Raw genomic sequence first — 17,435 nt, 5'->3', positions numbered from 1 at the left:
GTTTTTCTTTCTCAAGATTGCTTTGGCTATTTGGGGTCTTTTGTGTTTCCATACAAATTGTGAAATTTTTTGTTCTAGTTCTGTGAAAAATGCCAGTGGTAGTTTGATAGGGATTGCATTGAATCTGTAGATTGCTTTGGGTAGTAGAGTCATTTTCACAATGTTGATTCTTCCCATCCAAGAACATGGTATATCTCTCCATCTATTTGTATCATCTTTAATTTCTTTCATCAGTGTCTTATAATTTTCTGCATACAGGTCTTTCGTCTCCTTAGGTAGGTTTATTCCTAGATATTTTATTCTTTTTGTTGCAATGGTAAATGGGAGTGTGTTCTTAATTTCACTTTCAGATTTTTCATCATTAGTGTATAGGAATGCCAGAGATTTCTGTGCATTAATTTTGTATCCTGCTACTTTACCAAATTCATTGATTAGCTCTAGTAGTTTTCTGGTAGCATCTTTAGGATTCTCTATGTATAGTATCATGTCATCTGCAAACAGTGACAGCTTTACTTCTTCTTTTCCGATTTGGATTCCTTTTATTTCCTTTTCTTCTCTGATTGCTGTGGCTAAAACTTCCAAAACTATGTTGAACAAGAGTGGTGAGAGTGGGCAACCTTGTCTTGTTCCTGATCTTAGTGGAAATGCTTTCAGTTTTTCACCATTGAGGATGATGTTTGCTGTGGGCTTGTCATATATGGCCTTTATTATGTTGAGGAAAGTTCCCTCTATGCCTACTTTCTGCAGGGTTTTTATCATAAATGGGTGTTGAATTTTGTCGAAAGCTTTCTCTGCATCTATTGAGATGATCATATGGTTTTTCTCCTTCAATTTGTTAATATGGTTTATCACATTGATAGATTTACGTATATTGAAGAATCCTTGCATTCCTGGAATAAACCCCACTTGATCATGGTGTATGATCCTTTTAATGTGCTGTTGGATTCTGTTTGCTAGTATTTTGTTGAGGATTTTTGCATCTATGTTCATCAGTGATATTGGCCTGTAGTTTTCTTTCTTTGTGACATCCTTGTCTGGTTTTGGTATCAAGGTGATGGTGGCCTCGTAGAAGGAATTTGGGAGTGTTCCTCCCTCTGCTATATTTTGGAAGAGTTCGAGAAGGATAGGTGTTAGCTCTTCTCTAAACGTTTGATAGAATTCACCTGTGAAGCCATCTGGTCCTGGGCTTTTGTTTGTGGGAAGATTTTTAATCACAGTTTCAATTTCAGTGCTTGTGATTGGTCTGTTCATATTTTCTATTTCCTCCTGATTCAGTCTTGGCAGGTTGTGCATTTCTAAGAATTTGTCCATTTCTTCCAGATTGTCCATTTTATTGGCATAGAGTTGCTTGTAGTAATCTCTCATGATTTTTTTTATTTCTGCAGTGTCAGTTGTTACTTCTCCTTTCTCATTTCTAATTCTATTGATTTGAGTCTTCTCCCTTTTTTTCTTGATGAGTCTGGCTAGTGGTTTATCTATTTTGTTTATCTTCTCAAAGAACCAGCTTTTAGTTTTATTGATCTTTGCTATCGTTTCCTTCATTTCTTTTTCATTTATTTCTGATCTGATTTTTATGATTTCTTTCCTTCTGCTAGCTTTGGGGTTTTTTTGTTCTTCTTTCTCTAATTGCTTGAGGTGCAAGGTTAGGTTGTTTATTCGAGATGTTTCCTGCTTCTTAAGGTGGGCTTGTATTGCTATAAACTTCCCCCTTAGAACTGCTTTTGCTGAATCCCATAGGTTTTGGGTCGTTGTGTCTCCATTGTCATTTGTTTCTAGGTATTTTTTTATTTCCTGTTTGATTTCTTCAGTGATCACTTCATTATTAAGTAGTGTATTGTTTAGCCTCCATGTGTTTGTATTTTTTACAGATCTTTTCCTGTAATTGATATGTAGTCTCATGGCGTTGTGGTCAGAAAAGATACTTGATACAATTTCAATTTTCTTAAATTTACCAAGGCTTGATTTGTGACCCAAGATATGATCTATCCTGGAGAATGTTCCATGAGCACTTGAGAAAAATGTGTATTCTGTTGTTTTTGGATGGAGTGTCCTATAAATATCAATTAAGTCCATCTTGTTTAATGTATCATTTAAAGCTTGTGTTTCCTTATTTATTTTCATTTTGGATGATCTGTCCATGGGTGAAAGTGGGGTGTTAAAGTCCCCTACTATGAATGTGTTACTGTCGATGTCCCCTTTTATGGCTGTTAGTATTTGCCTTATGTATTGAGGTGCTCCTATGTTGGGTGCATAAATATTTACAATTGTTATATCTTCTTCTTGGATCGATCCCTTGATCATTATGCAGTGTCCTTCTTTGTCTCTTTTAATAGTCCTTATTTTAAAGTCTATTTTGTCTGATATGAGAATTGCTACTCCAGCTTTCTTTTGGTTTCCATTTGCATGGAATATCTTTTTCCATCCCCTTACTTTCAGTCTGTATGTGTCTCTAGGTCTGAAGTGGGTCTCTTGTAGACAGCATATATAAGGGTCTTGTTTTTGTATCCATTCAGCCAATCTGTGTCTTTTGGTGGGAGCATTTAGTCCATTTACATTTAAGGTAATTATCGATATGTATGTTCCTATTCCCATTTTCTATATTGTTTTGGGTTCGTTATTATAGGTCTTTTCCTTCTCTTGTGTTTCTTGTCTAGAGAAGTTCCTTTAGCATTCGTTGTAAAGCTGGTTTGGTGGTGCTGAACTCTCTTAGCTTTTGCTTGTCTGTAAAGGTTTTAATTTCTCCATCAAATCTGAATGAGATCCTTGCTGGGTAGGTAGTCTTGGTTGCAGGTTTTTCTCCTTCATCACTTTCAGTATGTCCCGCCACTCCCTTCTGGCTTGTAGGGTTTCTGCTGAGAGATCAGCTGTTAACCTTATGGGGATTCCCTTGTGTGTTATTTGTTGTTTTTCCCTTGCTGCTTTTAATATGCTTTCTTTGTATTTAATTTTTGACAGTTTGATTAATATGTGTCTTGGTGTATTTCTCCTTGTATTTATCCTGTATGGGACTCTCTGTGCTTCCTGGACTTGATTAACTATTTCCTTTCCCATATTAGGGAAGTTTTCAACTATAATCTCTTCAAATATTTTCTCAGTCCCTTTCTTTTTCTCTTCTTCTTCTGGAACCCCTATAATTCAAATGTTGGTGCGTTTAATGTTGTCCCAGATGTCTCTGAGACTGTCCTCAGTTCTTTTCATTCTTTTTTCTTTATTCTGCTCTGCAGTAGTTATTTCCACTATTTTATCTTCCAGGTCACTTATCCGTTCTTCTGCCTCAGTTATTCTGCTATTGATCCCATCCAGAGTACTTTTAATATCATTTATTGCGTTGTTCATCGTTGCTTGTTTCATCTTTATTTCTTCTAGGTCCTTGTTAACTGTTTCTTGCATTTTGTCCATTCTACTTCCAATATTTTGGATAATCTTTACTATCATTATTCTGAATTCTTTTTCAGGTAGACTGCCTATTTCCTCTTCATTTGTTAGGTCTGGTGGGTTTTTATCTTGCTCCTTCATCTGCTGTGTGTTTTTCTGTCTTCTCATTTTGCTTATCTTACTGTGTTTGGGGTCTCCTTTTTGCAGGCTGCAGGTTCGTAGTTCCCGTTGTTTTTGATGTCCGTCTCCAGTGGCTAAGGTTGTTTCAGTGGGTTGTGTAGGCTTCCTGGTGGAGGGGACTAGTGCCTGTGTTGTGGTGGATGAGGCTGGATCTTGTCTCTCTAGTGGGCAGGTTCACGTCTGGTGGTGTGTTTTGGGGTGTCTGTGGCCTTATTATGATTTTAGGCAGCCTCTCTGCTAATGGGTGGGGTTGTGTTCCTGTTTTGCTAGTTGTTTGGCATAGGTTGTCCAGCACTGTGGCTTGCTAGTCGTTGAGTGAAGCTGGGTGCTGGTGTTAAGATGGAGGTCTCTGGGAGATTTCTGCCATTTAATATTATGTGGAGCTGGGAGGTCTCTTGTTGACCAGTGTCCTGAAGTTGGCTCTCCTACCTCAGAGGCAGAGCCCTGACTCCTGGCTGGAGCACCAAGAGCCTTTCATCCACACGGCTCAGAATAAAAGGGAGAAAAAGTAGAGAGAATTAGTAGAAGTATGAGGAAAGAAAGAAGGAAAGGAGGAAAGGAAGGAAGGAAGAAAGAAGCAAAGAAGGAAAGAAAGGAGGGAGGGAGGGAGGGAGGAAGGAAGGAAGGAAGGAGGGAAAGAAGGAAAAAAGACAGAAAGAAGATACAGTAAAAATAAAATAAAGTATAATATAGTTATTGAATTAAAAAATATTTAGAAAAAAAAAGAAAAGGGACGGATAGAACCTTAGGACAAATGTTGGAAGCAAAGCTATACAGAGAAAATCTTACACAGAAGCATACACATACACCTTCACAAAAAGAGGTAAAGGGGGAAAAATCATAAATCTTGCTCTCAGAGACCACCTCCTCAATTTGGGGTGATTCGTTGTCTAAAGGAGGGAAGGAAGGAAGGAAAGAAAGAAAGAAAGAACGAAGGTAAAGTATAATAAAGTTATTACAATTAAAATTAATTATTAAGAAAAAAAAAAAAAACCATGGACGGATAGAGCCCTAGGACAAATGGTGGAAGCAAGAGTATACAGACAAGATCTCACACAGAAGCATACACGTACACATTCACAAAAAGAGGAAAAGGGAAAAAAATCATAGATCTCGCTCCTAAATTCCACCTCTTCAATTTGGGATGATTCGTTGTCTATTCATGTATTCCACAGATGCAGGGTACATCAAGTTGATTGTGGAGCTTTAATCCGCTGCTTCTGAGGCTGCTGGGAGAGATTTCCCTTTCTCTTCTTTGTTCTCACAGCTCACAATAGCTCAGTTTTGGATTTGGCCCTGCCTCTGCGTGTAGGTCGCTGGAGGGCGTCTGTTTTTTGCTCAGACAGGACGGGGTTAAAGGAGCCGCTGATTCGGGGGCTCCGGCTCACTCAGCCCTAATTTGGTTTTAATTATTAAGCTAAGAGGCCTCCTGCATGAAGAGGTGGGACTGAAATGAAAAGTTCCCACACCCAATAATCCTGCTTTTCCTACAAAGCTTGTAGTTTCCCTTGGGAATATCTTCCTCCCTGGCTTGCCAAGGAGGGTCTGACAGTAGAATTTTTCTAATCTGAGAGAAATCTCATGTCAATCTTCACTCCACCACTTCTCCCCTAGCTGACTACCATGATTGTTATATTGATATAAATATATACTAATATAAATAAGCACAGGATACAGTCAGACATACACCTGCAGGTTCATATAAACAAATACAGACACAAGAAGGAAGGAGTTCCCAGTAACAGACCTCTAGACACAAAAACGCTGCATCAGAGGCTCCTGTGACAAAACTGAGGTGCTTTCTCACAGGGTGGGCCAATCCCTACACTTTGGGGGTTCTCCTTTCTCACCTGGCCTGGAGAGGTAAGGGACACCTTTTCCCTTTCTGAACTCCCTTGAAATACTAAAGCATTTCTCATAGTTGCATTTCAGATACAGTTACCCATTCCTTACCTACCACAGGAGAAGTGGGGTTCCTGTGTGTGTATGAGGGATGGCCAAGAAATAAGGCTACAATCTTTTAAGGAAATATAGCCTAGTACAAGCTCCAGACTTCAGCATTCAAAGTTCTTATGTACTTTCTTAATGCTCTGTGGCCTCTGGTAACTTCACAGAGATTTCTTCCTGAAGTCTTCCCCTGACTGCCTTCCCCTTCTTCTAGAACCCATAAAGACTACTAATTCTCTACAAAGGGGGAGTGGGTGACATTCCTGGAGTTGCCAAGAGCTCTTATTGGTGATACAGACCTACTAGAATGTGATGGTTTATTTCTCTGGTTAGGGTGGACCCCATTCAAAGTTTACGGCTCTGGATAGGTAAGGGGACCCTGTCCAGAACTCCTGTCCCAGTCTCTTTTCTTCAAGAAGGTGTGTGGGCGTGTGTATGTGTGCTTTTGCACCAAAGTGGGAGTTAAGTGGAGAAAGAGAACAAGATCTGAAAAGCACGTTGGGGTAGGAATCCCTAATAAGGGCTGTGGTGTGTGAGGAGCCTTGGGGTTCTGAATCACGCCAGTCAAACTATCTAGACTCCAGTTAAGCAGAGATAAACCTTGGGACCTTATTAAGTTTGTTGTTGTTGTTTTGTTTGTTTGCCTGTTCTTAGTTTCTCACCATACTTTGTTTTTGAACTCCCACTAGATCTGAACTTGGTCTGGGCGGATGCAGGAAGTGCGCCTCTAGGGGCCGGGGCGGGGACAACACTTCAAGGTACCCTCCAAAACCCGCCCGGACCGCACAGACCCCAGCAGGCGCATCCCCGCCACTCAAACCCGGACCGCTGTTTCCTACCTTCGTCTCTTCTAAACACTGCGTGCCTCGCAGCACGCGCAGCTCTCCTCCTCGTGGTGGAACCTCACACGCAGCGCCCCCAGGGATGGGATAGAGAAGGAACCAGGTCTGGACGTTCTGTCGCCCAAAGCGCACGCCCTTTCTCCTGGCGGGGCTCTCTTCCAACCCCCACTCTTCTAACTCACTTAAGTACTAGACTATGACCAGACAAACCAGGTCCGGGATGCTTTCCCGCCCTTCCCTCAGCCCCCTACTCCAAGTAGCCTCAACCTACTCAGACCGCACCCGAGGCTCTGAGGCGCTGCGCCCGCCCCCACCCAGCCTGGGACAGAAAAAGGACGGGTGCACGAGAATTGTGTCCTACGCAGCCATCCCTCGGACCCCTGCTTCTCCTCGCCCCTTGCCCACAACCCCGGGCAGTTCTAGCACAAACCTAGCGATGCAATCCGCGGTCCGGCAGGGCGCGGGAGGCGCTCGAGGGCGGTGAGACCCCCGAGATCCCACGAGGACCTCCGGGGGGTGGGTGTTACCACGGACTCTTAAAGGGTCTTAGGACGGATGCCTTGCTCGAACGCGTGGCCTGGTCTGCAGGCGCTTACCGATCCTCTTGGTCTTAGAGCCCAGATCCGCCCGCGTGGAGAGGATTTGGGGGACGCCTCCCCCGTCTCCTCGCACCCTCTCCCCCTCTTCTGCCCTCTCCCCAGCCCCAGCAGACCGGTAGAGGCGGACTTGCCCTTTTCGCCGTTCACTCGGCCGCATTAGCCGAGCCTCGCCACGGACTGGACATCTACCCCATCTGAGCCTTGCGAGCCCGTGCGGTCTCACCTTGCGCGCCCGGGTCCCCTCGGAGCCCCTCGGCGGTTCCCGGCGCGCTCGCTTTTCTCCGCTCCACCCCCCCCCGCCCCGCCCCGCCTCGTCCCGCCTGAGAACTGGGACGTGTGGTCCCTTCTTCACCCCCCAGCCCCGGCAGCCCCGGCAGCCCCGGCGCAGAGCTGGAGAGGGAGACGGACCCGAGCGCAAGTCGCGGGCCCAGCTGTGAGCCCGACGGGAGACAATCCGCCGTCCGCGCTCGAGAGACGCCGCGGCCACAGGTCAGACCCAGGAGGGCATCCCCCGCCCGCGGGCCCGGGCGCTCCAGGGAAGGTGACTGCGGTGGCGTGTGCCCCAGCGCCGCCACGTTTTTGAGGGAAGGGGAATTCTAGCTTTGGCCCCCCTGCGCCTCCGTTCTTAACCTGAGGCTAAAATGAGCCTGTGAGGTCCTATCCTCCGCCCCCACCCCCCTCAACGACTGTTTGGAGAGACTGGATTCTTTGGGACCTGGGAATGTGGGGTGGCCTAGTTTGCCTGGGCCTAGGGGCTCTCTCTGGAGCTCCTCCTGGTTCCAGCACATCATGCCAAAAAGGGAACTTTGGGCATTTAGAGTCCAGGCTTTCCCCTTCAGCCCTCCCTTGGGACCACGTTGGACTACCTATGGAGCTGACTCATCTTTTCCCTAGCCCAGGGTCACCACACTAGGGCTTTGGGCCTGGAAAGCAGCCATGTGGGGAAAGAACCAGGCAACCTGTGTTCCCTCCTGGTTCTACCACAGCCCCGGGGGCTTCACTGCCTTGTCATTAGGCTGTGCTTTCTTTTCAAGGCTGTTGGGAAGTTACGGAACCAGCGATGCTGCGTAAATGGTTGTGGCTACCCACCCAAAAGGAGTGGTTATGAAGCATGTCCACCTTCCCCTTCAGTTTCTCCCCACAGCCTGGCCTGAAAGCTCACTGCATGCTTTTACTGGTTGAGTGGTACACCTGGCTGGGGCCCAGACTCCTGAAGACATAGTGGTGGGGGCAAGGGGCAAGACATCCTGGGTCAGGGAAGAACCACTGTGGCCACTTCAGCATGTCCAGCCTTTTGCCTTTAACCATCCAAAGCCCTTCACTGGGGTGGAGTGAGTGGAATGCTGAGCTTTTGAATTATGCTGGGCCTACATTTTTTTCATTTGTTTAATGGGAGATGTCAAGTCGGGGAGGAGATCATCCTCTGGGGTCCCTCCTCTGTGACTAGACGACGACAACCTGTCCAGGAGCCCTGAGGGTTTGGCTAGGGATGAGGCTTTCCCTGAGCTCCTACCTTCCTCTGCTAGACACTTCCCCAGCCACACCCCACCCCCTTCTCCATATTGCCTTTAGGAGGTCTTCACTGGCCTTAGGCACTCCTTGCGCCACTCAGGAGTCCCAGCCTGAGTCCCCTGCTGCCTCTGTTTCCCTGTCATCCCTAGGTGATTTGTTGGCCTGGGAGAGAGAGCAGAAAGCCAGCCCCAAACACATAAGCACCGGGGGCTGCATCCTTTCTGAGTCTGCCCAGAGAAGCCAAGCTCCAGCCTACCCTCTCTATATCACATTTACATAACATCTGTCACTTTTCTTGCTTGGAATTCAACCTCATTCTCACATTTGATTCTGGCAACCAGGCTAGGAGGTAGACAGTTCAGGCATGTGTACTCCCATAGCCAGAAGAGGAAACCAAGGTCCAGAGCAGATAAGTGACCTGCCTAAGATCACACTAGTGGACTGTCAGCCGCACAGTATCCTGGCCTCAACCCAGTGTTCTGGCCCCCAAGCAAGACTCTGTCCAAGGAACACACACACACACACACACACACACACACTCACACACACACACGGCAGGAAGCTGAGTCAAAGCAAGGTTTCCAATTAATCTGAGAAAGTAAAGTCTAGGAAAGCAGAGATTTCTGTCTGCTTTGTTTATCACTTAATCTCCAGTGCCCAAGTCAGTGCCCGCTATGTAGTGGGTGCTTATCAAGTGTTTGTTGAGTGAATGAAAGATTCTTGGGAGAGAGTCAGTCTCCTGCCATTTGCTACACACTCTGGTCTTGGCCCAGTCCCAGGCCTTGATTCATAGGGGCCTCAAGAGGCCCTGACTCTCCTGAACTGCTGGAGCTCATTCTCTCTGTCCTTTGTCTTTTTTCTAGGGTCTCCATTTTAGGGTGTTCTAACAACTGAGCCCTATTAACATGTTCATCATGGGCTTCCACTTGGCTCTGACATGGACACTCCTGGTTGGGCCATGGGTGCCCATGGGTGAGTACAAATTGGAGAAGAAGCACAGCTAGGAGCAGAGGAACCCAGCATCCTCTGGGGTCCTCCAAGGACAGAAGCTGTGTCATATTCACCTCTGTATCCCTAGTCCCTAGCTAACCCAGCACGCTGCACATGGTAGGTGCTCATTTCAAGCTTCTTGACTAGATGAATGGATAATGGAATGAAAAATTTCCCCAAATACACAGAATTAGGGAGCCTTCATCTGCTGTGTCAGCACTTCCTGTTTTATTCCTTACAAACTGGGGGCCCTTTCTATCTCTTCTGTCTTCTCTCTTTCTTCACACAGTAAGGACCCCTGACACCCCACAGAGGAAAAGACTGATTAGACACACAAAACAATAAAGGATCTTGGTATCGGACTGGACCCAAAGCTAAAGGGAAGTCGCCAGTGTTTTAACACAATATGATAAAAACAAAAACAAAAATCAATAAGATCCGGGAGTTTCCTGGTGGCCTAGTGGTTAGAATTCTGGGCTTTCACTGCCGTGGCCTGAATTCAATCCCTGGTCGGGGAACTGATGGCATGGCAAAAAAATAAAAATTAAAAAAATATATATATCCATAGCATTTGTTACTTCAGCTTTGGACAGCCTCTTATTAGAATCTGAGGCCATTCTCTGTAGTCTGGGTCTCTGAGGAGAAAAGTGAGCTTAAGGTGCCACAAATTAGGTTAAAAGAGCAAGTCTCTGATCATCAGGGGTGGGGGATGCACCAGGAGAAAGCAGAGAGAATCTGTGGCGTGATTGGTCTTGGCTGGAGGCGACAGCATGGTGAGGCAGCCCGTGCAGTTTCTCCCTTGCCAAAGCTGCTCACGTTCCCTTTCCTCCCAGTCCTCTCCTTGCCTTGGCCGTGGATTTTCCTTTTTTTCCCCAGCTCTTGCCTCTTATTCCCAGAGGTATTCTCCCCCATACCCTACCCAAGAGGCGGCCTCCTTGTTCTGCCACCGGTTCATCTTATTTTGGAGACCACATGTATGTGGCTGCCCTAGTTCCTGCCCCATGTCCTGGATCCTTAGTTGAGTTCTTTGCTCAAACATCAGGGCCTGAGTCATCTACCCTCTCAGACCCCCTGGCGAGTGTATGTATGATGTGTGCTGACGTGCGTGCTCCCAGGGCATGGGGCAGGAAAGTAGCTCTGAGATCCTGTCCTTGGTCTGAGTGGAGAGACAACCGGAGGAATGGGTCTCTCTCTGGCTGATGAGAGTCCTTTTCTTTTCTCTGTTCTCTGAGGTGAGCAGACAGGGAGCCTAAGCCCTGTAGCCTCCTAGTTTGGGGAAAGGACTCTGGCTGGTCATCTGATCTACTGACCAGAAGGATCCTTGCTCCACTACTGATTCTAGACCCTTTCTTCTGCCCCCACTGCCTGAGTTCTTTCCTCAACAGCTGAGTGCTTCCTCCTAGACCCTAGTTTTTGGAGAATAAAATAGGGTCAATAGAGGAATCATATGGGGAACATGATGCCCCAGAAGAGGAGGCAGCAAGGTTATCCACATGACCAGTCAGTCCCTGATCTCACCCAAGAAACTGGGGGAAAGATAGGGGTAGCAATAGGCCCCAAAGCCACAGCCCCATGGCCCATACCCTTGCTCTGAGAGCGGCTCAATGAGAGAGAGCCAAGCCCCTCTCCATAGTTCCCCTGCCCAGGGGTGAGTCACAGAATGACATGTCCTTCACTGGGTGGAAGAGTGGCTGACTCTTGCACTGTATGATGTTTTAGGGCTGGGAACCGTTTCTGTCCTGTCCCCCAGGGAGTTGGGGTGTGACAGCAGTAGAAGGCTCCTACATCCCTTGCGCCGCCGCCACTGTTCTCTTTCACCCTCCTCTTCCTCTCTGAGGCCATTTATCAGCACACACTGGCTACACCACTTTAGTGCTCCCTGCCATAGTTGTCCAGTGAGCAGCTTAAAGACTGGGCTTGAGTTTGGACATACCCTGGGTAAACTCCCTCCATACCCTACCTCCTGCACTGTGCTGGGTATCCACTTTCTGCTGCTGGCCTGTCCTCTCATGCACTGATTTGCTCAGCTGCCCCTTCCCTCTGTTCTCACACAGGAGCTCAGAACCCCATTTCATGGGAGGTGCAGCGATTTGATGGGTGGTACAACAACCTCATGGAGCACAGATGGGGCAGCAAAGGTAGGTGAGAGCCAAATGGAGATGGAGCCCCAGGGTCAGGGAGGTAGCCACCGCTAAGGGGCAAGGGCTGGCAGGTACCAGCAAAGGCTCACCCATTCCTAAGGTTTTAGGATCTGTGGTGTGGAAAGGAGCCTGGCAGAGAGGTCAGGGAGCCCGCTGAGGATTCATCCTTGCCCCTACCCCTCCTACTCTAGGCTCTCGGCTGCAGCGCCTCATCCCAGCCAGCTATGCAGTTGGTGTGTACCAGCCCTTCCGAGAGCCTCATTTGCCCAACCCCCCGGGCACTTAGCAACACAGCCATGATGGGCCCCGCAGGGCAGTGCTGGGAGTGTTCTTCCACGAGAGCCTCAACCTCTGGGGAAGGGAAGCCAGTGGGGTCAGCTGGACACCTCTGTGTCTGAGGCGGGAAGTCAGGGAATGAAGGGAGAGAGTGATGGAGGGTCTGAGAGAAGGGGTGAGAGATGGAAGAGGAGGCAATGGGGTGGGGTAGGGGTCGGAGCAGGGGGAGAACGTCTGCTTGGGGGAGGCATAAATCTGCGTCACCTTGAGTTGTTGATGGGAGTGGGGTTAGAGGAGCATGGAAATAATCTGGTAGGTACTCTTGGGGGGACTCTGTTCTCGCTCTGGCCCTGTGGCTCCTAGGACAGGTTCAGGGCAGGGTTCTGATTCTGGTAAGAGGGCTGGGGGGTGGGCCAGCAAAATGGGGGTGCCAGGTGGGCCTGACTGCAGTGACTGTGGGTTGTTGGCTCCCAGCAGGAATGCTCAGCTCCTGCTGGCCATCCATGGTGCCCACACTTGCTATCCAGCGTCCAGTGTCCCACTGAGTCTGGCAGGCCCTTTGGGCAGGCTGCTCCCAGCTGCATTTTGGAGCCGGTGCTGCCAGCCCTACTGCTTAGGCACATTCACTGGGCACCTCCCAGTTACCAAGGAGAAGACCAAACTTACAACGAAAACAGTTTGGATGCAGGCTTGGGAAGGGGTGGGGAGGTCAAGGCTTACACTTGACCATAATGGCTTCTGAGTCTTTTGAAGCTTCAGGGGAAGCGGGCGGGGGGTCTAGATGGACTGCTCATTGGCTCTCAGCTGGCCCTCCCACGCCTTCCCCCATTGCGGGCGGGCTACCACGTGCTCTCGGACCTGGTGAGCGTGGAAAAGCCTGGCTGCCCGGCCGAGTTCCTCAGCATCCACATCCCACCCGGAGACCCCGTGTTCGATCGCGACCAGAGCGGGGACGTGGTGCTGCCCTTCCAGAGGAGCCGCTGGGACCCCGAGACCGGACAGAGCCCCAGCAACCCCCGGGACCTGGTGGGCGGGGCAGGCGGCTGGGGGGGTGGGGTTGGGTGGGGCGGGACCTGAGGCAGCTGGGGAGAGGCTCCCACCACCCGCAACGACCGCCCGGCCCTCGCCCGCCCTGAGCCGCCTCGGCCACCCGACCCCCGGCTCAGCCTCCCGCTGTCCCCACAGACCAACGAGGCGACGGGCTGGCTGGACGGCAGCGCCATCTATGGCTCCTCGCACTCCTGGAGCGACGAGCTGCGCAGCTTCTCCGGGGGGCAGCTGGCGTCGGGGCCCGACCCCGCCTTCCCCCGGAACGCGCAGGACCCGCTGCGCATGTGGACTGCGCCCGACCCCGCCACGGGACGGCGCGGGTCACGGGGGCTGTACGGTGAGGCGGCGGGGGCGCGGGCGGGGGGCCGGCGAGGTGCGCCCCCCTCGAGCCCACCCGCGCTCAACTCCTCGCCTGTGTCCCCACCGCGCGGGCAGCCTTCGGGGCGGAGCGAGGGAACCGCGAGCCCTTCCTGCAGGCGCTGGGCCTGCTCTGGTTCCGCTACCACAACCTGTGGGCGCAGAGGCTGGCCCGCCAGCACCCGCTCTGGGGGGACGAGGAGCTGTTCCAGCACGCGCGCAAGAGGGTCATCGCCACCTACCAGGTCGGTCGCGCGGCCCTGCCCCCACGTGCTTGTCCCCGGGAGACTCCGCTGCCCCGCAGAGCCCTCCATCCTTGGACAAGCCCACCCAGAAACACCCCTCCCCAGACAGCTACCGTCTAGGGAAAGCCCCTGAGAGTGATAAGGAGGCAAAGCGCTAGTTATACCAGAGGTTTTCTCGTGATTGTTATTTAGCTGCCCCTCCCCCCGCCCTCGTTCCTCGTGGGCAACGGGAACCTCCGCCCCTCTCCTGTTTGAGTGTCTCTCCCGTGACTGCCCCTGCCTGGTCCTCGTCTCACACCTAAGCCTTCCTTGAGCTCAGATCCTTCCTGGCCTGGCTGCTCCAGCGCTGGCCTCCCATTTCCCCCTCTCTTGACCCTCAGAACATCGCGATGTATGAGTGGCTGCCCAGCTTCCTGCAGCAAGCACCGCCGAATTACACAGGTGAGGGAGTTTGGGGAACACCTGGGCTGAGGGGGGGTTTGGGGAGGGGGAGGGGGTCAGGATCCATAGGACAAAGAAGACAGGTGGGTTCGTGTGACGAGAGTGTGTGAGGGTAAAGAGCCTATTTCTCTTCTTACCCCTGTGGACAGGGTACCGCCCTTTCCTGGACCCCAGCATCTCTCCGGAGTTCCTGGCGGCCTCTGAGCAGTTCTTCTCCACCATGGTGCCCCCTGGCGTCTACATGAGGTGAGGGAGGGGCTCAGATGTTTGTGTGTTTGGAGGGGTGGAGGTGTATATTGAGAAAAATCTGCCTCAGGAGGCCTCAGGACAGGCTTATCAATCAGAATTGTGCCCATTCCCCAGGGAACAGTGAATATGGAGGGAAAGAACAACAACAGTTGTTTAAAAAGATACATCATTGTGGTTTTTGAGCACCTTAATGTCCACTTTTCTGCAGCTGGTTTAGATATTAATCCTCCAATTAAAGACGGGCTAATTGAGGTTCAGAGTGTGAGTCACAAAGCCCGCAGGTCTGAACCTCAGGTGTTGACACTACACTGGGGATATTTTTAGCTATAAGGACAGGAAGTGGGGCTTATAAGCCTTTGGAGGGAATTACAATAAAAATGTGTGAGAGCTGAAGAAAAGTATTGACTCCAAAATAATGAAAAATAAACTTAAAAATATACATATTAAATTAAAAGTATATAAAATAAAGCATGCAGTCTATTTTTTTTACAATTGCGTTATAAGTTAAAACAGTTCATGGATTAGATTATTTTTACTCTGGACCAATTTCTGGATATGGCTTATGATGGCCAAGAAATCGTAGTAATTGAGTTATCCATAGACAAGTAATTTCAAAAGAACGATTAATAATCCTTTTTAAAATGTTTTAATTTACATATATAAAAAGGTATATAAAGAATGTTGCCCACCATCCAGCTCTACAAGGATCAGGTCATTAGCCACTGCAGTCGCCTTCTAACAGTACACCCTGAAAAGGAATTCGGGACAAAAAACAGGATAAGACACTCAGTGCTTTGGGAAAACAAACCCCTTAGATAGTTAGAGATATCTCAGGAAAAAATTTTAATGGACCCAGATTGTTACACCTTCCCATACACAGAAAAACACAAAAACCATTTACTGAGGTATCTGATCCTTGTGACTAGCAGTAACCTTTTACAGAAATGTATGTTTGACTGCACCCATTCCCTAGCCCAAATCCTATACGTACTGGGTTCTCCCCCTCCCTCTTTGGAGCAGTCCCCTCAGAGCTACTAAGAGGCTGTTTCCTGGCCGATTGTCCTCAGTAAGTTTCCTGAATAAAATTGAAACTCACAACTCTTATGTTGTGCATTTTTTCTTTCAGTTGACAGTTTATCTGTCTCTGTCTCTTTCTCTATTGAGAGAGAGAAGAAGAGAGAGAGAATGAAACATGGTGAAATAAGGGATACACTTTTAGACGTTTGGTCTGATGTTTTCTTTATTTTTATTTTTTATTGCTTCCAAAAATTCAGGTTGTTTAGGACCTACCCTGACCACACACCACCTCAAGGAAGCAATAGCCTGGACCCTTGGCTCTAGCCTTGGACACCAGAGCTGATGCCTGACATTGGGGCTTCATAGCCTCGGTTACCACTGACCTGCTCCTTGCATTTCAGAAATGCCAGCTGCCACTCCCAGGGGGTCATCAATAGGAACTCAAGTGTCTCCAGAGCTCTCTGGGTCTGCAATAGCTACTGGAGCCGAGAGGTCAGGGCTGGGGGCACATATGTGGGTGTGTGTGTGTTGTGGTGTGTGTGTGTTTGTGTCTGAGGGTGTGTGGTGAAGGGGGGCAGTAGGACTGAGGCAGCCAGCTGGGATGGGCTGGGGTAGAGGAAGCAGCCTGGGGCACCCCAGCCATCTCCCCTACCAACTGTCTGAGATGACCAGGTAGCTATACACCATCAAACGTCAGTCCTCCATGCCCACCTCAGGGCTGTGTGAGGCACAGCAGGGGCCTGTGCAGATGTGGCTCTACATCTATCACTTCCTTCTAGGTTTTCCTTCTCCCTTGACAACTCTGGGTCCCCTGTAGGCAATGGAGTACCCCAGCCATCCCAGCCCCCAAGGAAACTTCCCAGTTAGACACACCAGGGCAGTGTGTGAACGTGAACATGTGGGGAGGGCAAGGTGGAGAAAGGAATTCTGAGAGATTACCAGGCATCATCTGTCCAGGCCAGTATGGGTAAAGACCATTGACCATTAATTTAAAGCAAAATCAGATACTTTGTGTAGAGTGTTCATAAAGGGGGAAGGCGGTGGGAGGAAAGAGGGAAGAGGCAAGCATAGAATCAGAGTCATGGAGCTGAGCTGAAAGAGACCTCAGTGTCCTGCTAATACCTGTTTATTATTTTATTTATTTTATTAATCCCTAAGGCCCTTTTTATTAAGGGCAGGACACTGAGTTCAGAGAGGTCCTGTCACACAGCTGGTTACTAACCGAGCAAGGACCAAGACCTAGATCTAGTGCCTTTGTCAGCCATACCGTCGAGTTTCCTAAAGTAGAAGCAAAGTTTTCGGTTCCTTGTGCTTGTGGAGACCTGTGTCCTAGCAGCATGAGCTTTGGATGGGGACATTGCACACCCTGAGTGGGGAATCAACCTGTAGAGAAGCAATGGCCCCACAGTTTGGGAGCAAATAGCAGGACTGGGTGGGCCCAGGACATGAACTGTGGGGTTGAGGGAGCCTGGCTGCCCAACCGCTGGCCTCATTAGCCATGCCCCTCTCTTCTCCCCACCCCAAAAGCACCCAAACGTACAAAGAGCTGAAGATGTGGACTCGCTGCTGCTGGGCATGGCCTCCCAGATCGCTGAGTGAGAGGACCATGTGGTGGTTGAGGATGCACGAGGTGAGGCTGAGGCTGTCCCTGCAGGCTGTGTATGCCTGGCCCCTGGGAAGAAGTTCAGCTGGAGCTCCAGAGTTGGGCAGGGAGGGGTGCCCAGGGCTGGGAGCCTGCACTCTCTCGCTGCTAGGAGAGCTTCTGACCTACTGACCATGGCTCCCTCTGTATGGCTCAGGTCCCCCTGGGGCTGATTGGAGCCTGGGGCATGGGCTAGAGGAGCTCCCTCAGACTTGGTATCTCATCCCGATTTCTTGCCTGGGCCACTGAAGTTTTTCCACACAGACCACCTGGCCAGTTGCCTGCAGCCAGGCCGGGATCTGGGCCTGCCCTCTTACACAAAGGCCAGGGCAACACTGGGCCTGCCTCCAGTTACCAGATGGCAGGACGTCAACCCTGCACTCTTCCGGAGTGATGGCACTGTGAGGAGGGGTCAGGACCCAGAGGGCAGGGTGGGAGGTCCAGGGCACACTGGCTTGAGACACGGAAGATGGGCGGCGAAACACATGCATCAGAGACAGGCACCTGGTGAGAGGGGCAGGGCTCACACAGGTCGCTTTTCCCAGTATCACACACCAGGATGGAGGTTACCA

General features: G+C 49.7%; 1 protein-coding gene across 1 annotated transcript in view; it reads left to right on the top strand.

The window, feature by feature from the left end:
* Positions 1-9,369: 9,369 nt before the first annotated feature.
* Positions 9,370-17,435, top strand: part of LOC114903860 (dual oxidase 1-like) — a 38,721-nt gene continuing 30,655 nt past the window's right edge. The window contains 12 exon segments of the mRNA XM_029237115.1: positions 9,370-9,427; positions 11,500-11,583; positions 11,778-11,857; positions 11,859-11,954; positions 12,616-12,888; positions 13,048-13,249; positions 13,348-13,514; positions 13,895-13,955; positions 14,105-14,201; positions 15,623-15,713; positions 16,749-16,851; positions 17,074-17,264. Coding sequence (XP_029092948.1) covers positions 9,370-9,427; positions 11,500-11,583; positions 11,778-11,857; positions 11,859-11,954; positions 12,616-12,888; positions 13,048-13,249; positions 13,348-13,514; positions 13,895-13,955; positions 14,105-14,201; positions 15,623-15,713; positions 16,749-16,851; positions 17,074-17,264 — 1,503 coding nt within the window.

This window comes from Monodon monoceros, unplaced genomic scaffold, assembly GCF_005190385.1.
Source record: "Monodon monoceros isolate NGI ecotype Baffin Bay Population unplaced genomic scaffold, NGI_Narwhal_1 Super_Scaffold_21, whole genome shotgun sequence".
In the NCBI taxonomy this organism is placed as follows: domain Eukaryota; kingdom Metazoa; phylum Chordata; class Mammalia; order Artiodactyla; family Monodontidae; genus Monodon; species Monodon monoceros.
The sequence above is the reverse complement of the archived record's forward strand: the minus strand, read 5'-3'. Positions and strand labels throughout refer to the sequence as shown.